The sequence below is a fragment of the Salmo salar genome, chromosome 29 (assembly GCF_965601325.2).
Source record: "Salmo salar chromosome 29, fSalSal1, whole genome shotgun sequence".
Taxonomy (NCBI): domain Eukaryota; kingdom Metazoa; phylum Chordata; class Actinopteri; order Salmoniformes; family Salmonidae; genus Salmo; species Salmo salar.
The window spans coordinates 14,575,573-14,600,235 of NC_138319.1; the positions used below are offsets into that span (position 1 = coordinate 14,575,573).

General features: G+C 45.1%; 1 protein-coding gene across 7 annotated transcripts in view; it reads left to right on the forward strand.

The window, feature by feature from the left end:
• LOC106590174 (anion exchange protein 2) overlaps positions 1 to 24,663 on the forward strand; it is an 83,251-nt gene that overhangs the window by 53,159 nt on the left and 5,429 nt on the right. For 6 of the 7 annotated variants that reach the window (XM_014180865.3, XM_014180866.3, XM_045710525.2 and 3 more), the window contains 20 exons: positions 7,016 to 7,175; positions 7,371 to 7,609; positions 10,706 to 10,830; positions 12,949 to 13,148; positions 15,413 to 15,549; positions 17,739 to 17,919; positions 18,041 to 18,176; positions 18,570 to 18,771; positions 19,013 to 19,118; positions 19,247 to 19,431; positions 19,628 to 19,841; positions 20,031 to 20,237; positions 20,543 to 20,691; positions 20,877 to 21,071; positions 21,727 to 21,963; positions 22,095 to 22,184; positions 22,365 to 22,531; positions 22,852 to 23,105; positions 23,398 to 23,567; positions 24,158 to 24,331. In XM_014180865.3, the coding sequence (XP_014036340.3) occupies positions 7,016 to 7,175; positions 7,371 to 7,609; positions 10,706 to 10,830; positions 12,949 to 13,148; positions 15,413 to 15,549; positions 17,739 to 17,919; positions 18,041 to 18,176; positions 18,570 to 18,771; positions 19,013 to 19,118; positions 19,247 to 19,431; positions 19,628 to 19,841; positions 20,031 to 20,237; positions 20,543 to 20,691; positions 20,877 to 21,071; positions 21,727 to 21,963; positions 22,095 to 22,184; positions 22,365 to 22,531; positions 22,852 to 23,105; positions 23,398 to 23,567; positions 24,158 to 24,331 (3,528 nt within the window). Of the gene's footprint in view, positions 1 to 2,038; positions 2,137 to 7,015; positions 7,176 to 7,370; positions 7,610 to 10,705; positions 10,831 to 12,948; positions 13,149 to 15,412; positions 15,550 to 17,738; positions 17,920 to 18,040; positions 18,177 to 18,569; positions 18,772 to 19,012; positions 19,119 to 19,246; positions 19,432 to 19,627; positions 19,842 to 20,030; positions 20,238 to 20,542; positions 20,692 to 20,876; positions 21,072 to 21,726; positions 21,964 to 22,094; positions 22,185 to 22,364; positions 22,532 to 22,851; positions 23,106 to 23,397; positions 23,568 to 24,157; positions 24,332 to 24,663 lie in introns of those variants that run through there. The other variant, XM_014180871.3, reaches the window with a different exon arrangement.

A 24,663-nucleotide genomic window follows, 5' to 3' on the forward strand; every position in this document is an offset into this window, starting at 1 on the left:
ACTGTTAAACAGCCATCACTAACATTGAGTGGTTGCTGCCAACATACTGACTCATCTCTAGCCACTTTAATAATGAAAAAATTGATGTAATAAATGTATCACTAGCCACTTTAAACAATGCCACTTTATATAATGTTTACATACCCTATATTACTCATCTCATATGTATATACTGTACTCTATACCATCTACTGCATCTTGCCTATGCCGTTCGGCCATCGCTCATTCATATATTTTTATATACATATTCTTTCCTTTACGCTTGTGTGTAAGGTAGTTGTTGTGAAATTGTTAGGTTAGATTACTTGTTAGATATTACTGCATGGTTGGAACTAGAAGCACAAGCATTTCGCCACACTCGCATTAACATCTGCTAACCATGTGTATGTGACAAATCAATTTTATTTTATTTGCATGACCGCCACAGCCCTAGTAGCATCACAAGCTTGATGTAGTCATTACATGCCATAAATGTGGGACCAAATACTAAACTTTTGACTATTTACAAGAATATTTAGGGGTGTCAATCATTTTGGCCCCTCCCTTTTTAAGAAAAACATGTATTGTTAGACAAAATCTCTTTCTCTGAGCAATTGTATTATACTGAACAAAAATATAAGCGCGAAATGCAACAATTTCAAAGATTTTACAGAGTTAAAGTTCATATAAGGAAATCAATTTGTAAGTCGCTCTGGATAAGAGCGTCTGCTAAATGACGTAAATGTAAATGAAATCGGTCAATTGAAATAACTTCATTAGGCCCTAATCTATGGATTTCACATGACTGGGAATACAGATATGCAATGGCCCTCACAATGGGCCTCAGAATCTCGTCACAGTATCTCGGTACATTCAAATTGCATCGATAGAATGGACATTCCTGCAGTCAGCCGGCCAATTGCACATTACCTCAACTTGAGACATCTGTGGCACTGTGTTCTGTAACAAAACTGCACATTTTAGTTGCCTTTTATTCTCCCCAGCACAAGGTGCACCTGTGTAATGATCATGCTGTTTAATCAGCTTCTTGAAATGCAACACCTGTCTGATGGATAGATTCTCTTGGCAAAGAAGAAATGCTCACTAAGTTTGAGATCATCTTTTTGTGCGTATGGAACATTTCTGATATCTTTTATTTCAGCCCATGAAAAATGGGACCAACATATTACAGTTCGTGTATAATTTTTGTTCAGTGTAGTATAAGGTAATATAATTTCTCTTTTTTTTTTTTTTGCATGCAATGTAGCTCAGTATTTGAGGTATTTATTTTTTACAGTCATCATTGCTCGTCTTTATCACAGGTGTCAGTAATTTCAGACCCCACTGTGTGTATATACACAGTATAGTGTATATACCCTGAGTGTACAAAACATGAACGCCTGCTCTTTCCATGACATAGCATTCACCTGGTCAGTCTGTCCCTTATTGATGTCACTTGTTAAATCCACTTCAATCAGTGTAGATGAAGGGGAGGAGACAGGTTAAAAAATGATTTTTAAGCCTTGTCACAATTGAGACATGGATTGTGTGTGTGCAATTTGAGGGTGAATGGGCAAGGCAAAAAGATTTAAGTGCCTTTGAACGGGGTATGGTAGTCGGTGCCAGGTGCACAAGTTTGTTAAGAACTGCAACGCTGCTGGGTTTTTCACACTCAACAGTTTCCCATGTGTTTCAAGAATGATCCACCACCCAAAGGACATCAAGCCCCATCCCACTCCAAGGCCTCTGACAGAGATTTAGGGTCTAATGTACCTTGGTCAATATTGACACGTACCGAAGTTAAAATGAGGGAGGTGAATGCAAGGTATTGTTTGAGGACCATTCATACACAGCTTGCCCTTTCAGGTGCGGTTGGTTTGTCCTCAGAGCGAGAATAAATGCGGAATCTTGTTTATTCTAACACGGCACAATCATAAGAGATAGGTTAGTGCCAGGCTGGGAGATACGGGTCTGATTTTAGTGCACCACGTGGTCACAGGGAGAGGGCTCTCCGCTCGTTCTTGTTTTTTATATAGGGTGTTGCGATTCAGAGCCCCACAGTATCGCCGTAGACGAGGGCATTGCCACTTGCCTCGAACACCACTTCCTGACTCCCAACACTCATACCACAAGTCATCCCATTGAAACATGAGTCTGGTAAGTCCCTTAAATCACTGATGGAAGAGGAGAGCATATTTTTTGTCTTTCGATTGCTGTTTGTTTTTGCTGTAAGGGTTTGTTATTGCACATGTTTTTGGTTGTGGGAAATAGTTTCACCTCGCTGGCAATCCCTTACACATCCTCTCTAGCTGTAGAGATTGACTGTGAACCGCTGTGCACAGTAATAGGCTAAAAGCTGTCTTTACTACTCCTGGAGTTCCTAGTGAGTGGGGATGTTTTTCAGGTAGACTTGGCTATCATTTTCTAACTGAACTTTCATGTTTTATTGAAAAAAAATAGTATTTGGTTAAGATTGGCAGCACTACTTTTGGATGAAGTGCCCATCAACTGGCATTCATGTGTTGATTGTATTGAAAAGGACTACAGACTATCAAAACTTTCATGATTTCGATTGTAGCTTACAGGTCCAAAGACTGGAGACTGTCACAGAAAGCAACTATCAAATGTGTTTTTTAATGGAGCTCGCTCGGGTGAGGCCCATGCAGCCTACCTGAGCAGCTTCGTGTGGAACTGTCTTGACTCTCAACCTTTTGAAGGTTGAACAGAAGTTTCACGTTTTGATTATTTGTGGCTAGGGCTGTGGCGTTGGCGGAATTTTGTGAGCCGCTGATTGTCAAGCAAATAACTATCGGTCTCACAGTAATTGACCATTTAATTAACATAAAGGGGTTCCACACATGCAAGCTGCTGATGAGTGTCTTTGAAACGTCTAAAGTGTATTATAAACAGGTTGTAGTCTGAATGTTGGTTTGTAGTCTGAATGTTGGTTTGTAGTCTGAATGTTGGTTTGTAGTCTGAATGTTGGTTTGTAGTCTGAATGTTGATTGGCTGACAGCCGTGGTATACCACAGGTATGACAAAACATTTATTTTTACTACTCTAATTACGTTGGTAACCAGTTTATAATAGCAATAAGGCACCTTGGGGGTTTGTGATTTATGGCCAATATACCACAGCTAAGTGCTGTATCCAGGCACGCCGCGTTGCATCGTGCATAAAAATTGCCCTTAGCCGTGGTATATTGGCCATATACCACACCTCCCCGGGCCTTATTGCGCAAATGCATCCATTTAATTGCCTGTACACCATTACAATAAATCCGTTATTTATTTTAGGCAGGTCATTTTAGCTAGTGGGCACATGGAGCGGTTATTCTGTGTTCAGCTTAAGTGATCATTTGAAACAGGTTATATGCATGAGTTTGAGTTATTTGGAAACTCGTGTTGTGAATGATACAAACCTTAATGTCTTATGAAATGAAAACATATATGGGCTACATGATTCCACTATTGATAATGTAAAAAAAAAAAAAAAAAAAATGGGGAAAAGAGGCATACACCATTTCTTGTCGCAGTGTAATTGCCTATTATGTGTGAAATTTAGTTTCGATTTAAAATGGCCAATATCAGCTGTGCAGGCTAAACACCACCTAATGATTAAGCAATAAATATAGTAGGCCTAGCCTATAAAAAGCTGATGGGATCCTCTTTTTAATAGAGGTCATCACTCTGTTTTCTCACACAATTGCATAGCCTATAGAAATATTGCGCAACATGAGCTCATTGGCTCTCGTGAAGTGTTTGATTAGATTTTTGATACATTTTAATTGATATCAGAGTGATTAGAGGGACAATAGAGTGCTGAGTACCAGGCAGTAAGTTTGGTAGGCTACTAATGACCATCCAGCAGCATCAGAGCTTGGAGAAGCCTAATTAACGTGACTAAACAGTCACATGGAATTTGACTGCCTTCATGACTCGTGACCGCCAGTGTGGCGGTAATACGGTTACAGCAACAGCCCTATTTGTGGCACATGTAGACGCTGTCAGAGATTCGTCTGCAAGGTTCTGTGTTTTTTACGCCTGTGTGTGGTATGTGTGTATTTGTAGGTCACACCGTAACTCCATGACATGGTAGCCAGTGCTGTGAAGATAGCTTTATGAATATTTTTTTCTTACTGTTGTTCCATTTTCCAAATTTCTTTCCTATATTTTACACATGCAGCCCCATTGCTAAATAAAATATGTAACATTTTAAGGTAGCTTAATCATTGCGATTTTCTAACTGTTACTTCATACACGTAGTGCAGATTTATTTCTTTATTGGTGTTATTTGGTGTAAGATGGACGAGTAGGGAAAAAGCCCGTTGTCCACCAGTTCTACAGGCTGATGGGGAGTGTGAGGTGGAATAATCAGATCTCGTCAACCAATGTTTTTTTTCCCTTGGTCCCCCTCGAGTGCAGGGGAGAATTTAATCTACCGATGACATGTTAAATGGCCTGAGAAAGGGTTTGGAGGGGCGTTAAATGAGGCATGGTGCCGTGACTGTTTGGCCAGTGTCACAGGAGGGGAGAGTGCTCAGTGAGGAGCCGCACGATCAGTACTGTAGCCACAGCAAAATCTGCTTTGCCTTAGCGCTGGACAGAGGAGACGAGACGAGGAGAGGATCCCCCACTTTGTTGGGATCAAGTTCACCTGTGGCTCCACCTTTGCAACCATCCTTATCACCACGCCTCCGGCAGAGGTGGTCTGCAGACAGATCTAGCACCCTGCTGCAGGGGAAAATATCACTTACCTCAGGGTTTCTCTGCCTTCTCCTCAGGGACCACCAGGCATTTCACATATTTGTTATAGCCCTGAACTGGCACACATGATTTAATTATTATACTGAACCAAAATATAAACGCAACATGTAAAGTGTTGGTCCCATGTTTCATGTGTTGAAATAAAGCATCCTAAAAATTTTCCATATGCACAAAAAGCTTATTTCTCTCAAATGTTGTGTACAAATTTGTTTACATCCCTGTTAGTGAGCATTTCTCCTTTGCCAAGATAATCCATCCACCTGATGTGTGACATGTCAAGAAGCTGATTTAAACAGCATGATCATTACACAGGTGCACCTTGTGCTGGGGACAATAAAAGGTCACTCTAAAATATGTTTTTTGTCACACAACACAATGCCACAGATGTCTCAAGTTTTCATGGAGCTTTCAGTTGGCATGCTGACTGCAGGAATGTCCACCAGAGCTGTTGCCAGAGAATCTCTACCCTAAGCCGCCTCCAACGTCGTTTTAGAGGAATTATCAGTACGTCTAGCCGACCTCACAACCGCAGAACATATGTAATCACGCCAGCCCAGGACCTCCACATCCGGCTTCTTCTCCTGAGGGATGGTCTGAGACCAGCCACCCAGACAGCTGATGAAACTGGGTTTGCACAACCAAATAATTTCTGCAGAAACCGTCTCAGGGAAGCTCATCTGCATGCTTCTCGTCCTCACCAGGGTCTTGATCTGACTGCAGTTTGCCGTTGTAACCGACATCAGTGGGCAAATGCTCACCTTTCGATGGCCACTACTGGCACACTGGAGAAGTGTGCTCTTCACAGATGAATCCCGGTTTCAACTGTACCGGGCAGATGGCAGACCGAGTGTATGGCGTTGTGTGGGTGAGCGGTTTGCTGATGTCAATGTTGTGAACCGAGTGCACCATGGTGTTGGTGGAGTTATGGTATGGGCAGGCATAAGCTACGGACAACAAACACAATTGCATTTTATCGATGGCAATTTTGAATGCACAGAGATACCCAGACAAGATCCTGAGGCCCATTGAAATGCCATTCATCTGCCGCCATCACCTCATGTTTCAGTATGATAATGCACAGCCCCATGTCGCAAGGATCTGTACACAATCCCAGGAAGCTGAAAATGTCCCAGTTCTTCCATGGCCTGCATACCGATTTGAGCATGTTTGGATGCTCTGGAGCGACGTGTACAACAGCGTGTTCCAGTCCCCGCCATTATCCAGCAACTTCACACAGCCATTGAAGAGGAGTGGGACAACATTCCACAGGCCACAATCAACAGCCTGAGAAACTCTATGCGAAGGAGATGTGGCACGCAGCATGAGGCAAGTGGTCACACCAGATGCTAACTGGTGTTCTGGTCTACGCCCCTACTTTTTTTTGTGACCAACAAATGCATATCTTGTGAAATCCATAGATTAGGGCCTAATGAATTTTATTTCAATTTAATGATTTCCTTATATGAATCCTTGACATTTTAGCATGTTGCGTTTAAAAAAATATATTTTTGTTCAGTGTAGTTGATCATTCGAGTCAGGACTTAACTCCCCGGGATGTCCCCGGGATCTCCATCGCACCACTCATCACTCCACCATCCACGACCATCTATAGCACTACCCTGTCCAAGTCATTGATCAGAACTTGTAGTGTAATCACTGTTTTAATTTGAGGCTGTTGTAGTGTTCAGAGACCAAGCGCTTGTCCTTTCAGTGGATTTTTTTCTGTGGGATGACTAGCACTTCCTTCATTGTCAGTTTGGTTCGAGCTGCATGGCTTTGACATGGGGAATAGGGATGAATGAAGTCGGCAACCAACCTCACAGAGCAAATCTGAATAAATGGATCGCCGACAATGGCCCAGTCCAGGAAAAAGGACCTTGGCGCTCCATGTTGATCTGAAAGAATTCGATAAGTATTAGCAATATAGTTGTAGCTTTAACTTAACCTTTAGAGGACTTTATTACATTTTCGCCATACTGATTTACGTCTATCCAAACCGTTCAGATTTACTGTGGGTTTAGGGGTTGTTTCTGAATGGGGTCTACAACATCATGGTTCTTTCTCAATTAGTCTTCCCTTGATTCCTTGCATCCTTCTCAAAACCCATTGGAGAACAAGGTTCGAGGGGAGGGATCTTGGACCTTCTCCTCCAATACAATTAAAAGGAGTCGAGGAATCACAGAAAGATTAATTGAGATGAAGCCAATGCCTTTCCCTGTTTTCCCTGACTGATCTGAATTGACCCTGTCCTGCCTCTCTTCCTCTCTCAGCCGGAGGCGCCGTCAGCCTCGTCCATGCGAGGAGCAGTTGAGGAGGATGAAGGGGACCTGAACAAATCCCTGGGGGTCCAGCGCTTTCAGCAGATCCTCAGCTCCGCCCCAAGGGTCCCCGACGAGCAGCACCGCACCTACAACGAGGAGGACTTTGAATGTAAGCAGACACACACAATTGTTCACACAACTTGCACACATACGTAGGTGGCTCACATACTTTTGCAGAAATTGTGGAGCGGAGTACCTTCATTTTTGTGAATCGTAAATATAAACCGTTGATTTACTAATAAAATAAGTCCCTCTCTGAAGACCGCACAAAATGTTTGATCTGCTAACCATTTTCCTCCTGCAGACCACCGTCACTCCTCGCACCACATCCACCACCCCCTGTCCAAGCTGCCCTCCGATGGGAGGAGGAAGAAGAGCGGCAAGAAGAAAAAGAAGGAAAGGGAGCGCAAGGACAGTTCTGGCCCAACAAGCAACACCGCCATTGAGGAAGGAGAAGATGAGGAAGAGGATGAGGAAGAGTGTGGAGAGAGCCTCACCCATCTCTCTGAGACAGATTGTGACACCGTCAAAGAAGACGTACATGTAATGACACATCTTTCACGTTTTCAAATGCGCTTTAACAGTCACTTCAGTTGTCTGTCAGTTGTTGTTTTTTTAAAAACATGAACCAAAGGTGGCTTAGCGTAAGGCAGGGTTCCCCAAACTCGGTTCTGGGGCCCCCCCTGGTTGTACGTTTTGTTTTAGCACTACACAACTGATTCAATTAAACAAGTCATCAGGCTTGGATTATTTGAATCTGTGTAGTGCTAGGGCAAAAACCAAAACATGTATCCAGGTGTGGCCCCAGGACCCAGTTTGGGAAACCCTGGCGTAAGGCAATATGCATATCTTACACCACTGATACTGGGTCTGCATGCCAAATGACACCTTATTCCCTATTTAGTGCACTACTTTTGACCAAGGCCCTGGTAAAAATGTAGTGCACTATAAAGGGAATAGGGTGCCATTTGGGACACTGACATGTTTTGTTTTTTTGCAGTGTGGCTGTGGTTCAATAGATCGAATCCCTGTCAGCATTATCATATTTTCCTCTATGAATATTTAAACACCAGCTTAATTAATTATTTAACTGGTTTGGGGTTACACTGCTATAACACTGACAACTGTTGTGTTCTGCCACACATGACCGGTTTTGACCTGTGATGGTGTGATGTGCGTACAACATTAGTTGTCCAAGCCGTCAGCCCCAAGCTTTTCTCAGATGAAGCTTTCTTTTATTCCAGAAATATAAAAGAAATGCTCAAGAGTGTGAATCCTCACGAAACCCTGACGAAAGAAAGACCATGATTTTTGGGATGTTTTTACGAAATGTAGTCCATAAGATAGTCCTTTGGAGGAAGGCTTGTTGACATGTATATTTGACATTTTTATCTAAAATAATTTATCAAATTTGGCATATTTATGACATTTTGGCCTCACCCATGTTTCCTTTAATAACCTTTTACTGCAGTGGGCTAACTCGGGGTCGGTCAGTGTTTCTTGGTAGTGTTAAACAAATCACACATGGTTATGGGCAGCAGCAAAAAAAGAAGACATCTGTACCATGTCAGATACAGAGTTGAAATTTATACCATTTTGAGTTTGATTATTCTCTTATTTAGTTTATTTTATTAGGATTCTCATTAGCCGACGCCAATGGCGACAGCTTGTCTTCCTGGGCTCCTACACGTAACTAAAAATACATTACAGACAAAGACAATTTACATACATTTAAAACATTAACATAGACATTAGTCTTTTATATTTAAAAACATTTGGTCACATGGGGGAGAGGCATTGTGGCGTGAGGTGTTCCGGTTTACTGTTTACGTGCACTATATGAGATGGGAGTGCCATGGGTTAATGGCTCTATATAATACTGTACGTTTTCTAGATTTTTTTTCTCTACCTGGGAACTATGAAAAAAACCCTGGTATCATGTCTGGAGGGGTAAGTTTGTCTGTCAGAGCTAGATATAAGTTGATTATACAGGCAATTTTGAATATTTCTCTCAAACAAGAGTTGATGCTGTCAATCTCTCTACTTTGACCCAGGAGAGACTGATGTGCAGACTGTTGACATTAGCCCTCTGTGTACATTGAAGGGCAAGACTTGCTGCTCTGTTCTGGGCCAGCTGCAGCTTTTCTAGGTCCTTGTATGCAGCACTTGACCATATCGCTGGGCGATAGTCGATATTAGATAAAACTAGAGCCTGCAGGATTTGTTTCATCGACTGTGGTGTTTAAAAATGCTGAGCATCACTTTATCACAGACATACCTCTCCCCTCTTTGCAACAATTTAATCAATATACCTGCACAATTTACAGTCTAAGTTGACACCAAGGAGTTTAGTCTCAAAACAGCCACATCATTCATTACCAGATTCTGCTGAGTCTAGAACTTAGGGAATGATTTGTACCAAATACAATGCTTTCAGTTTTAGATATGTCCAGGACCTTTTTGTTACTAGCCACCCAATCCAAAACTGACTGCAACTCTTTGTTTAGGGTTGCAGGGATTTCACTAGCTGCGGTTGCTGACGTGTATAACGTTGAATCATCGGAGTACATAGACACACAGGCTTTGTTTAATGCTAGTGGTAGATAATTAGTAAAAATGGAGAACAGTGAAGGGCCAAGTGCCGCCTCGCAAAATACCACACTTTACGTTTAACATTAGAGAAGCTACCGTTTTAAAGAAAACCCTCTGTGTTCTATTCGATAGATGGCTCTCGTCCCATGATATGGCAGAGGGATGCAAAACCATAACACATCAATTTTTCCGGCCATCTCAACGGCTGCACTGAAGTCTAACAATAAAGCTCCCACTGTCTTATTATCCATTTATTTCAGCCAATCACCAGTCCTTTGTGTCAGTGCAGTACATGTTGAGTGCCCTTCTCTGTAAGCATGCTGAAAGTCTGTTGTTAATTTGTTCAGAGAAATGGCGTAGTACCTGGTCAATCAACCTTTTTCTGAACGTTTGCTCAGAGCCGGCGGCAAGCTGATTTGGTCAGCTGTTAGAACCGGTAAAGGGCACGTTTACCATTCTTTGGTAGTGGAATGACTTTAGCGTCCCTCCAGGTCTGAAGACGAACACTTTTCTCCAGGCTCAGATTAAAGATATGACAAACAGGAGGGGCAATGTAGTCTGCTACCATCCTCAGTAGCTTTCCATCTAACTTGTCCAAACCAGGTGGTTTCTCATTATTGATGGACAACAATCATTTTTCCACCTCTCCCGGAATATAACTTTACAGAATTCAAAATTACAATGCTTTTCTTTCGTTATTAGGTATTTTATGCATGAATATGATTGCTCACAGTTTTCCCACTTTGCCAATGAAGTAGTCATAGGCAGGAAACACTCAACTTTACCAAAACAATAAACCAAGCTTTCTCGTTCAGCATGTGCCGCTCTCTGACGACAACATTTTGTGAAAATCCCCCCAAAATGTGGTTATTTTTTTGTTGTTGTCTAGGTTTTGTGAGGAATCACTAAATTATTTTAAGTCTTCATTTTCTACATATTTGTATTGTTAGTTTTTTTCCTTTACCATAAACCCTATTGCAGTTATTTTCAATAGTATGTTGAATATACAGAACACTCATGTCATGTGTGCCCTCACTCCCTCCATAGTTCTTTCTGTCAGATGAAGATCGCCTGGCCACACCTACCACAGACAGCCCCCACCCTGCCCGAGGGATGGAGGTTGTGCCTCAGTCTGCCGTGGGCACCGAACCTGAAGATGCCGCCTCCACCGAGTGAGTACACCTCTCTGAATACACCCATATTTTTATTTCATTATTACTGTAATGAGGCGATTGGGTGAGATCATTTTTGCCAGTTGAAGTGTCACCCTGCTTTGCGTCACAACACGACAAGGACTCTTTTGTAGCACTTAGCCTGATACTGCTTGCTCTGAGGCGTTCTCAGTCACTGAATGGATGAGAGAGGGGGGGTGTGTGTGGTGTGTGTGTGTGTGTGTGTGCGTGCGTGGTCTCACCCAGGCCGGCCGGCACACACTGTACGTTACCATGTTCCCGGCATCCAAGCAGCCTGCAGGGTTCTGCTCTAATAGGACACGATTCATCCCCTTGCAACAACACAGAGCCATATTTCACCTGTCTGACTGTCTCCATAGAGAACAGAACACTGACCCTTCCTACTAACACACCTCTCCCTCCCTCCACCTATGGTATTTAGTCTCAGGACACATTAGTGCTGTGTCTTTTCTTCTCCTTTCTCCAGTCTGCCGAGGTTTCGCTCTGTGTGGACTTCCTCATAATAGTACTACTACAACTGCAATCCTATACATTGGAAGATAGAGATGTCAAACAAGTGGATTATTCTGACCGCGGAGGGAATTTCTGAATATAGTTGGGGAAAGTAACTCCCAAAGTTTTTTTTTTTTTCTGAACAAACATAAACCGCTTAGGAGACAGTGACGTCTTTAGGTGAGTGTTTGTCGGTTTTGGGAATGATCTGTCTGCTGGACTGACGAATTCTAATTGTGCATCTTCACTCCTTAGTTTATCATGACATTTTTAGGATGATTTACTGCACCTGATTTGTTTTTTTTCTTCTCCTGTGAAATTGGCTTCCTGTATGTTGGTTCCAAGGAATGTTGAGGGAGACCAACAAACCGTTCTCCTCTTATCTTAGAAAATCTATTGGCCCCTAAATTAAAAATGAGTTAAGTTGTGTAGCCCACTTCAGAGCCCTTTACTACAAATCAAGTTTGAGGAGTTGGCGAGGTAACTTTGGTCAACTCTGAGATCAACTTGGGATAACCGGTACCACAAAAATGGCGCACCTTTTAGCCAGGTACATTTCTATGGCAACATATCCTTCAGAACTAACCTGCTCCGGGGCAGGCTAATTCAGGGCTAACTCCATTTTATCCTGAAGTGTCTGAGCCACGAGTTGAGGACCAATGAAAACCGATTCTCTCCCTCTCGTAAAGATTGTGTCATCATACCCTTCATTTGAGGAAGACTACTGATTTTAAATATTTTATTAATCAAATATACTTTTGTGTGTTAAAAAAATGCCTGTCATATTAGTAATGACAGCATTTGCTTTCTGAACTGTACATTTCGCGCAATTGTGTTTTTAAATTTGTTAGCGGGCTAACTGACAGCCGCAACCAACCATAGACGCAGTATAATCCATAGATGGCAGTTCCCATTCAAGTCAATGACACTGTCGAAGGCTTAGGCCGAAACTTTGTCTGTATACCTACCGTGAATTAAATAAATACTAAAAAGAAACCTGATCTCCTTTTTGAGTTGAGCTACACAATTTTGGAAGCCATTGCTAGTGTACCCGTGAGTTTAACAGTCAAATTGCCATGGTTCGAGGTTCCAAAACCCTAATGGATTATGTCTATGATCACAATGCAATAAGCTATTCCACAGATCGAAGGAGCGCTATGAGTGGGGAAGAAAGGTGCTCTTGCATTGATGAGCACACGAAAGCACACCGAAGACTGAATTAATGATAAATCATCATTTTAAAGACCGCACATTTAAAAGCCTATTTCATACCATAACCTGCTGAATTTGCCAGATAACTTTCTTTCATTTCGATTTTGGCACAAATGAAAACGTGGCACTGACTCACCCATGGATTGATGTTTCAGCATTGTCTCAATGAAGAGTTCGGCGTTAGATGCCTGCTAGAGTTGGAGGGAGGCAGACGAGCAATATCTACCATCGAAGTACGGATGAAGCCTGATCTGGAATGTGAAGCTAACTGAAGCTGGCTAGCTTTATAAAAGCCTGAGTAGACCTAGCTTGCTTTCTTAGTACTACACTCAGGCTCACGTCTTTTATTGACCTTAAAGTTATTAACCCTGTTCTCTCTCTCTCCTCTCCCAGAAAGCCCTGTCCGACCTTGTCCAGCAGTGACCCGTCCGACCCCGCCTCTCTGACCCGCATAGCCAGCCGCAGCTACGACCTGCAGGACCGCCGGCGTACGGGTAACATGACTGGCGCCGAGCAGGCCAAGTACCATCGCATCCCCACGGATGAAAGTGAGGCGCAGACCCTGGCCTCGGCCGACTTGGACGGCATTAAGAGTGAGTCTGGGGAAATGGAGAAACATCACCTTAGACATTTCGGCCCGGTTTACAGATTAAGCCTAATCATGGACTAAAAAGAATCTCCATTGAAAATGCTTTTTAGTCCAGGTTTGGGCTTAATCTGTGTCCGGGAAACAGCCCCTACATGTTCAGCCATTCATTTGTTGTCGACTGAACTGAAGCAATGTTTTAGTGCTTACTTTATTGTATGTATTATTAAATTCAGAAGACATGTTGGTTCTCTCTCTGTTATGTTCAAACTTCTTGTACATTTACAGGCTGTTTTGTCCATTGGGAGATTTGTTCAGAAGCCCAGTACTCTAAACTCTCCCAGACCTTGGAGTGCTGCAGTCATCTGCTCTGACAGATTTACTTTTAAAGACGGCTGTGAGTGTGTGTGTGCGTGCAATTCGGCCTGTTTGATATCCCACATTATTACCTTTCCAGCTGAGCACTGTGATTAGAGTGGAAGAACAGTCTTTGGCTCCACTGAAGGTCGGAATGCTCAGAACAGAGAAAGAGAGGGGGGCACACAGGGGTACATTAATGAGGGGCACTATGAGTCAGTGTGGCCCCCCCGTTGCCCTGTGATGTCCCCAGCTCCAGGGGCACCAGCGGTGATTTACATCGGGGGGGGGGGGTCGACCCCTCAGCAGACAGAGTGTGGCGGACAGGAACAAAAGTCCTCTTAATTAAATTAGCCTGTTCCCGCTGTCAGCTGAGGCCCTTGGAACCAGACCCAAGCCAACCTGGTGGCTAATTGAGAAAGCTGCCCTTCTGGTTCACAAGTCCTGAGTCATTAGTGCCAATAAAACAATGGGGAAGAGCTAAGTCATCTGAAAGAACAACATCAGAGGGAAGCTGATGAGATGCATGGAGATGATCTGATGTAGGTGATGTAGGTCCAGTGCCATCATGGGGCTACGTGACATAGATGGTGTGGCCTTTGTCCTCTAATTTGTCCTCTCAGCATCAGAGCATAGAGATCCTATTACATTACAAGTCATAAACCCTTCAAGTTTCAGAATGGTCAGAAAATGGCATAGGTGACGCATTTTATTTGGGTATTTTTTAATTCCTCAGTCTATGATCATTTATTTTCTTCCCAGAACTGCAAAGCAGCCTGGGAAAGTGCCTTCACGGCTGGCTGCTGCTCAATGATTGGAATGATTAGATCATTGTCTCCTTCCCCTTTTTATTCATCCCTCCAGTTGTTAGCACTTCCGCTAGCTAATGCGCTCGGGCGGTTTCTACCTCAACCAGGTCAGGTGGTGGTCAAGGAATGGCAACTTTTTTTCCCGCTTTTCTTCGAGCTCCAGTCCTGGACACGCAAGGACTGGATCTTGAGATGGTAGAGATGACTGTTCCTCATACCCGTGCCAGCTTTATGCCAGCACTGCGCCCATCTCCAAGCTCCTCTCCTTTAAGAGTCTTATCCAGTTAGGCCCAGTCCCACTCTGGGTCTGCCCAGACACTCATGCATGCACCAGGAGTCAGACACATCGTGGAGCCTCTAGGGCGGACTAACGGTTCCAGTGGTCTTTGCGTTGAAGTCGGGACAAGTTACAGCAACACCTTACAGCAAAACCTGGACAATGAACAAGAGGCTCAAAGGACAGAAGATTATACTTTGTTGCTCTCCAGTTTCACTAGCCGGGTTTTTCTAAAAGGACCAACAGGACAACTTGTTCATTAGGAGAAAATGCTGTCATTTTTCCAAACCTTCAGAGTTGAAGGTGCTCAACGACCAGGGTGTTTCTCAAATGGGGAAAGAGGCCACTGATAAAGGTAAGGTTCCTACCTCTAACAGGCTCATCGCACCCGTTGCACCTACCCTCTCAGATATACATGAGAGACACTCTGCCATCCAGCCTCCTTGTCCAGGTTGTCCTTCGTTTGAGGCCAGTCTGGTAACCCAACCCCACAGCAAGGTCAGGTGAACAAAAGCAGCTGCCTGGCCTCTGAGTGTGGGACTCTGATATTTTACCTGATGGTGGGGACGTCATCCCAGAGCCAAGAGCTCACCGTTAGGAAGATCAATGTTTGGGGGGAAAAAGCTACAACACTACAACGGATTCCTGACCACTGTTAGTCAGTGTTTGGGATCACAATCGCCACCACAGTCATATTCAGAACAGAGAATAAGGGGATGTCAATACATGATAGATGATTATATAGTGACAATCATGAACCTCTATTGCGATGCCTGTCCATAGATGGTGATGATTTTGCACTCCCATCTCTCACCTTTCATTCCTCAGGCCATCGTTTTGAGGATGTCCCTGGGGTACGGAGACACCTGGTCAGGAAGAGCACCAAGGGCCAAGTGGTGCACGTCGGCAAGGACCACCAGGAGACCAGCATACGTAGCCAAAAAAAGGACCGGACCCCACATGAGGTGAGCGTCCGAAAAAACGAGCAGTAGTACCCACTCCTTTGCTTGTGTGGGAAACAGTGTCACATAGTCCATCGTTTCAGATAGTATGATTGGGTTTTATTCATTTAGATGGTTTTCATGGATTTCCTGACGTTTTTGGCAAGGATGAAGGTTTGAAGGTAATGTTGCTGCTTGTTTTAAGACATTCCATGCAGGACACGTGTAGGTGAAGTTTCTCTTTGGAGACCAGTGTCTATGTTTTGCTCAGTTTAGACAAAGGTAAATAGGGTTCATTGTTTTCTTGACACCCCCCCCCCCCTATTCAACTGGAAAATACAGCAACATCTTTTTTCCCCTCGTTCTCTGTTTGGGCGCAGCCCCCCTACAGTATCTTATGTGGATAGGAGAGGGGGCAGAGCACAATTAAAAATGAATGAATTAGTTATTTTCTTTCACACATCCAAAAGAAAGAGGCAGCGAAGAGTTCAGGTAACAAGACACCCGGTGCTCCCTGAGGGAGGGAGCCATGTTTTAATAACACACACAGAGGCCCCCAACAACAGGTTCCTCTCAGGGTAGAGAGTGTGGGTGGGTGTGGGGGGGGAGATGTAAGGGTCGCCTGCTCTGTGCGTGGGTCTGTGTCAGTGTGTTGAGCCCACCCTCTCGCTCCTTCCAGTCGTTACCGCCAGTGGTTCTGTACCGTTCTGCCTCCCGGCCAGACGGAATGGTCCTATTGGACTACTCCGGCCATATGGCCCGGCCCCAGAAGGTGAGGCGGCTTAGCCGGCCAGACACAGGTTCCAGGAGTGTGGGTTTGCATGTAGCGCCGTGTGTCTGCACGTGAGGGTAGGGACAGTAATGATCACTCGCTAATCATCAGTTATGTTGTTGGCTTGGTACTAAAACAGGTGGGTTGGGTCGCACTAACACACCAGCATAGTTTCTCTTTAAACCAGCCTGTTGTGACGTGATAAGGCTGTAATGGTGCGATACTGTATTTCTACTCATCAGAGTCTTTATTATTTCTACTGTATTTCTACTCATCACAGTTTGTGGATGTTCGGAAGAACTTAATCTCAACGGAGCGTCTGTGGTGCTCATTCAAATGGTTTTGACTGAAATAATGTTGCATTTACTAGTTGCTTCGGCTATTTTCTGTCCGTGGCGTATATTTGCGAAGTGTATTGACTTTGAGGGTAATTTCAATGCTTGTTTATTGGGTGTTCCTAATATAACCGAGTAACACTGTTGAGTGTGTTTCTGTTTGACGTCAACATGCACCGTATACCTGGGTTCAACTACTATTTGAAAATATTTTGACTGTTTGCTCCAGCCTGCCTGGAATGCCAGATGGACTGGGTTTGCAGTTTGGGGACTATTTTTATTGCGCCATTAAGCCAGGAAAGCTCAATCAACCACAAATAAAGTATTTAAAATAGTAATTGAACCCAGGTCCGCTGCATTTTGCATGGTTTTCAGAAGTCAGTAGGTTCCAGGCCTGGTGCCAACTACTTTCACACTTGACATTTGAAGAGTGAAACTAGATAAACACATATGGACACGTGGTTCTCTGGATATGCTTTCCCTTCCTTATAATGTTGGCTGTCTTTAAAGAAACGGCATGATCCTGAGAAGCGCTAGCGTTCATTCTAAAATAACAGAAGAATATGGACAAAAAAGTGCTATCCGGGATCCTTGGGACGTCCCTACCCTAAATCCTTATCCCTACCCTTGCCTAACCTTAAATAGAACCCTTGCCTAACTTTAACCCTTACCTTAACCATTTTACATTTCAACTGGGTAGGGCCATCCCAAGGATCCCGGATAGCAGTGACCGAAGCCGATCTAGACACGTTTAAGCTAATTGAAAACAATTTCCCCTGATAGTTCTGTTATTCTGATCCTCACTGAATCTAATCAAGTTTGCTCAATAATAACTTGGTTTGAAGTGTTTAAAGGAGATGCTGGTTTGAACATTTCAGACTCCTAGATGGGCATCTACACAGAACATGCTAATATCATGGATATTGACTTGCATTGGTTTTTGGACAAACATGCTACATAGTTAGCAATTGGAGACAGTGGTCACTGGCCAGGTAAACAAAAGAAAGGATTACTGTCTTACCTTGTACATAGACTGCTTACAGGGTAAGGAAACCAATATGTAATTTGGGTGAACTATCACTTTAACGTCCATCTCTCCCTCTCAGGTGTTTGTGGAGCTGAACGAGCTGATCATGGATAAGAACCAGGAAATGCAGTGGCGGGAGACAGCGCGTTGGATCAAGTTTGAGGAGGACGTGGAGGAGGAGACGGATCGCTGGGGCAAACCCCACGTGGCCTCACTCTCCTTCCGCAGCCTGCTGGAGCTCCGCAAGACCATCTCCCACGGTAGGAGAGGAGGAGAGGGAGAGAAAGAGAGGACAGGGAGAAAAAGAGTGTGTGTGTGTGTACATCTGTGTGTGCCCTCACTGCAGTGACCGTAGTGTGCCGTGTCTCCTCTGCCACCCAGGGGCGGTGTTGTTGGACCTGGACCAGAAGACTCTGCCTGGCATCGCCCACCAGGTGGTGGAGCAGATGATCATCTCAGACCAGATCAAGGCTGAGGACCGCGCCAACGTGCTCCGAGCCCTGCTTCTCAAACACAGGTACAGCACGACCGCTACACCTGCAAATCGTCTAGCACAGCTTAGTGAAAAAGACACTCTTGAGTCTTAAGACGATCTCATCTCTTAATATGGAAGTACAGAATACTGCTGTAGTTTTAGCAAATTAAGTGTGTGGACATTACTGTATTTATACTCTGGCTGTTGTTTTTCAACAGGATACATAAGACAAGTCACTGGAGTTCGTCTAACATTCTGATCTCATAGATGAAATGGCATTATTAGTTCAGCATGTTAATTCACACTGATGAACTTTCCATGCCTGTCCCCCTGGTGCCCCACGCCGCCCGCTTGCTTGGTAGGTCCCACCTCGCCCTCTCTTACGCGATCTATCTCCTGCTCAATCTCTGTGCCTTTCCCTCCCTCTCCCCGCAGTCACCCGAGCGACGAGAAGGAGCACAGCCACAACCCCTTCCCCAGGAACATCTCTGCGGCCAGCCTGGGCAGCCTGCTACCGCACCACCACAGCTCCAACCACATCCACCTGCCAGAGCCCTCCGTCACAGAGCCCCTCATGGGCTCGGCCAGCTCGGCGGAGCAGGAGACGCGTGTCGACGTGGAGAAGAACGACGTGCAGGTACCTACAGCTCCGGGTTGATTGATACTATGTGGTTTACTGTGGCGAATCTAGGTTGGATAACTTATTTGACAGACAGAGAGAGCAGGCAATAACATTGTGGTGGAGACATGTTTATTTGGATAGATATGTATCTTCTAGCAGTACATGGTTGAGTCCCTTTTTAATGGTTAAGGTCTCCCGTTGGTCAGCAAGACATAGACCTGCGCTAACTACGTTCTGATTTGGTGTTGTGCAACAGAAGGAGTCGACTCCAAATATTGGCATGCACAGGTCCAAGTCCAAGCATGAGCTCAAGCTGCTGGAGAAGATTCCAGAGAACGCTGAGGCCACTGTTGTCCTTGTGGGTGAGTTGAATTGTGTTGAATTCTTTCAAGAAGGTACCCATTGTTAACTGAAAACGAACCAGTAAATTCTGGCTGAAACAGGAGTGTAAAATATTGCCGTTTCCCAGATACTCTGTTCCTCTTTCCAGGCAGTGTGGACTTCCTGGAGCAGCCCACCATGGCGTTTGTCCGGCTGCAGGAGGCGCAGGAGCTGGACTCTGTACTGGAGGTTCCCGTGCCTGTCAGGTTCATCTTCGTCCTGCTGGGACCCTCCAGCACCAACATTGACTACCACCAGATCGGACGCTCCATCTCCACACTCATGTCTGACAAGGTCAGTGTGGGACCAGTTTAGAGCAGACCAAGACAATGGATAGAGTGCAATAGAAAACCTTCCATGTTGTAATTTCACTGTTTTCAGTTTCCATTCATGGTTTCATTTGATTTAACTGTTGTTACCTCTGAAACCTCACACAGGATGATGAGTATAAATCCTATTATGTTGTGTGTTTCCCTCCCCTTCCCTGCAGCACTTCCATGAGTCAGCCTACCTGGCGGACGACCGTCAAGACCTGCTCAACGCCATCAACGGCTTCCTGGACTGCAGCATTGTGCTGCCCCCCTCGGAGATGGGCGGCGAGGAGCTGCTCCACTCAGTCTCTCGCTTCCAGAAGGAGATGCTCCGCAAGAGGGAGGAGCAAGGAGCCTTGCTGGCCAAGGAGCCCAAAAGCCAGGAGGAGAAAGGTGGGGGAATTCTGACATTTTGGTCCCAGAGAAATGATGTCCTAGCATCTTTCTCAGCGTCTCAGACCGTTACCTGGATGATGTTTTAAGAGTTTCCTCTTTTTTTTTTTCTCAAACCAACTTCATTTTTCTAGTGCAGTATTTGAAATTGAAGTCCATGTTGACACGGTCTGTGTTCATGTCTTCCAGAGGCCCTTCTATCGCCCGGGAAGCCGGGAGACGACCCCCTGCAGCGTACGGGACGCCCCTTCGGCGGCCTGATCCGGGACGTGAAGCGCCGCTACCCAAAGTACGCGAGCGACTTCAAGGACGCGCTGAACGCCCAGTGCGCGGCGGCCGTCATCTTCATTTACTTCGCCGCCCTCTCCCCAGCTATCACCTTCGGAGGCCTCCTGGGTGAGTCCCAGGGGTTAAAGATGACTAGCAAATTCTGGCACATTAACAGAAATGTTGAACGTACATTGTCCCTGTGTAAGTTCATTAAGTAGGGGGAACAATGAACAGGATGGGAAAACTAACCACACTACAAATCCACCCGATACCAATCCACCCCAACCAACACACAACCAGACACTTAGCATGTGTTTAAGTCAGGCATTGGAGCTGTTTTGAATGTTATTTACTAATGTTTTCAAATAATGTTCTTAGGTCGTTTCCTGAACGTTGCCTGTGCGGTTTCTTGACTGTGTGCCTTGTGGTAGGTGAGAAGACTGAGGGTCTGATCGGTGTGTCTGAGCTGATCGTGGCCACGGCGCTGCAGGGCATTCTCTTCTGTCTCCTGGGGGCCCAGCCGCTCCTGGTGGTGGGCTTCTCTGGACCCCTGCTCGTCTTTGAAGAGGCCTTCTACTCTGTAAGTTATCTCAAACTGGATTCGGAGATGACATTCTTAACTACTCCCTTTTTGTATTTTCCTGCCGTTGATGGTGTGTGTAACAATCATGTGACAAACCTTCCGTCAGTGTCATAACTTGTCACACCCTCTACTACTCTAGTTGCTTGTGTCCTAACCTCGCTCTCTCGCTCATGTGTATATAGTTCTGTAAGGGAAACGGGGTGGAATACCTGACGGGCCGGGTGTGGATCGGCTTCTGGCTCATCATCATCGTGGTGATGATGGTGGCCTTGGAGGGCAGTTTCCTGGTTCGCTTTGTCTCGCGCTTCACCCAGGAGATCTTCTCCTGCCTCATCTCACTCATCTTCATCTTCGAGACCTTCTCCAAGATAGGCAAGGTACTGTAAACCTGGCGTTCAGTTGACTATAGTATTGAAACTGATAGAAACTATTTAGTGCCCTAATGCTAAAAGCACTTGACATTGTAGAGGGGGGGGGGGTCAAATCTGGCTCTAGATTGGACTGTGCTCACAACATGGGGTCCAAATAATGCATTGCATAATATGATGTGTAATGCATTTTACTGTGACACAGAACTTAAAAAATACAGAATGTATCTTACACTTGATTGTTGACATACAAAACATTTTGGGACCGTATCGACAGTGGACTAATAAAACAAAATACCAAAAGATAGTTTTTGAGTGGTATTTTCCTTTTAACAGGTACATATTTTGTGATAGTGGCCCTGATCCGAGAACAAAGTGAATGGGACAGAAAGCCCGACTATAATCCGGCCTTATGATTTCAGGAATGTTACTATTTTCAGACCTTTGCCAACACAAGACTTTGAAGGGATTATTTGTCTATGAATTAATCTCTATTCTCAGAACGTGTTTGTGCGGGGACCTTAAAGGTAATGTCAGTTTTAATCTCTCTGAAGTCGTGTTGAAGTGATCTCGGTCGGGGGGAGGTTGTGTGTATGTGTGTGCGTGCGTGCGTGCCAGCGAAGCGGTGCTTTAATGCGAACCATTCTTCTGTGTCGCCGGGCAGATTTTCGTGGAGCACCCGCTGCAGCGCTGTTCCTCTGACAACAGCACGGCGGAGAACTCCACAATGGAGAATAGCCCCCTGGAGCTGTTGCTTGGCAACGGCACCATTTCGGTGGTGCCGGTGAAGGTCTGGAGGGAACCCAACACAGCACTGCTCTCCCTGGTGCTCATGTCTGGAACCTTCTTCATTGCGTTCTACCTGCGCAAGTTCAAAAACAGTGCCTTCTTCCCCGGCAAGGTAAGCTTATCAGGATGTATGTCAATTAAATACAAACTTAATAAGACTAAACATAATTATTTTGGAGTTTATTGTCGAATCACAGAACATCCCACCCTAGTGTCCCTTCATGCTGTTGTTGTGTTGTTCAGCTGCGTAGGATCATTGGAGATTTCGGGGTCCCCATAGCCATCCTCATCATGGTCCTAGTGGACTACAGTATACGTGACACTTACACACAGGTGAGCAGTACTGCAATGACAAGAACTCCAATGACCATTAGTTTGTTAATTGAATTGTCTCGATTTAAGCTTAACTTCTGTTTTACTGAGAAATGATATAGAACCAGTTTCTTTAAAGACGTATTACGTCATGTCATTACCCTCTATAACGCATGTCACTTTCTCCCTGACCTTGTGTAGAAACTGAGCGTGCCCAGTGGCTTTTCTGTGACCAGTCCTGAGAAGCGTGGCTGGGTGATCAACCCCCTGGGCATGGACACCCCATTCCCCATCTGGATGATGTTCGGCAGCATGCTGCCCGCCCTGCTGGTCTTCATCCTCATCTTCATGGAGACACAGATCACCACGTGAGTCAGTGTGTCACACACACCTCCCTCCCATCCCCTAGGGTCTTCTTTCCCCAGATTTTCAAATCAAAATCAAAACAAATCCAACTATTTGTCACAAGCGCCGAACACAACAAGTGTACACTTTACCGTGAAATCCTTACCTACAAGCCCTTAACCAACAGTGCAGTTCAAGAAGGGTTAAGAAAATATTTATCAAATAAACTAAAGTAAAAAATAATTAAATAACATAATTAAAATACATAGTGTGAATAGACGGTGTGTATATACAGTGTGGTGAGGACATGCATGGAAGACTCCTTCCCTCCCTCCCTCCCCAGGCTGATAGTGAGTAAGAAGGAGCGGATGCTGGTGAAGGGTTCTGGCTTCCACCTGGACCTGCTGGTGATCGTGGTGTTAGGGGGCACCTCGGCCCTGTTCGGCCTGCCCTGGATGGCCGCCGCCACCGTGCGCTCCGTCACGCACGCCAACGCCCTCACCGTCATGAGCAAGGCGGTCGCCCCAGGTGACAAGCCCCGCATCCAGGAGGTCAAGGAGCAGCGGGTCACAGGGTTGCTGGTGGCCATCTTAGTAGGTGAGTGTCTTGTCGGCTAGATGTAGAATAGACTAGAATGGAAGATGTTTGGCGCTTCTAAAAAGTTTAACGTAGCTTCCTCCCATTGGCTCCTCCCTTCTCTAGTGATTTGAAAACATAGGACAAAAAGCAAAATAAACTAGCGAAATATCTGACTTTGCTTCTGGTGACTTGTCTTTTCCCATTCTAGTTATTTCACATCAGACTAAAAGAAGAGGCAACTGTAATAGAGTATTGAAATGCACTCATCTTTTCAGTCATTTCTTTAAACTCTTCCTCCCTCGTCCTCCAGGCCTTTCCATCGTGATCGGAGACCTCTTGCGTCAGATCCCCATCGCTGTGCTGTTTGGCATCTTCCTCTACATGGGCGTGATGTCACTCAACGGCATCCAGTTCACCGAGCGCCTGATGCTACTGCTGATGCCCCCCAAGTACCACCCAGACCACACCTACGTCCGCAAGGTGACCACGGCAGACAGTCACAGAGAGAAACATAGAGCAGTGGCTCTTGGTCCGTATGCATTACGATCTGAAAGGCTAAACTCATTCTAGTTCAGCAACCCCTACTCTGAGAGACTTACTGGTTCCCAAAACCTTTTTGGCCCTGATCCACCGACTAGCTAGTCTGCCTGATACCAAAGTCGGTCTTCCTGACTACAGAATCTGGAGTGGCTGATTTGATGTTGTAGGCACAATGTGTTGATAGTGAAGGGGGCGGGGGTTCATTTTCTCCTGTGTGTTTTTCTCATACTAACACACAACTCATACAGCCACACACAGCCCCCGAGCACCGCCACCTTCCATTACAGCTCAGTGGGTCACAGCTGTCCTTTGCTGTGTACCACGTGGGTCCCATCAGCCATGCTACCGAAGAGAGCCTTTCCTTTATAATCCACTATATAAACCCGTAGAAGCTATTTACCCCAATGGGATACCAGACTGTATACATACTGTATGTGTTATACTGTATCATATGCATGATTTTTATTGTCCCATTTCATGAGTATTACGGTAATCCACCACATTAACCCATAGTCACTGTGTCCCCCCAGGTGAAAACTCTGCGGATGCACCTGTACACGCTGATCCAGCTGGTGTGTCTGGCGTCGCTGTGGGCCGTCATGTCCACCGTGGCTTCGCTGGCCTTCCCCTTCGTCCTCATCCTCACCGTGCCCGTTAAGATGTTTCTGCTGTCACGCATCTTCACCACCCGAGAGATGCAGTGTGTAAGTTAGCCCACACGGCGGCACACTAGGCCCATTCACTAGCTTTAGGCCAATTCACTAGCATTCAACCTATGGGCCCCGGTCAACAGTAATGCACTATATAGGGAATAGGCTGCCATTTGAGACGCATCTACTGTCTAAACTCTGAGGACATTTGAGGAGAGGGCCTTATGGCACATTATATGAAAAGCATAGGGAGTTTCTACTTGAGGCTGTCTGATCTGCTTGTTCTTCAGGGTGTTTTAGGCCTGGCTTGGCGTAATGGACTTTTTACCCTGTATAAAATGCTGTACATTTGATTGAAGAAAGATTTACAATTCATCTACCTAATT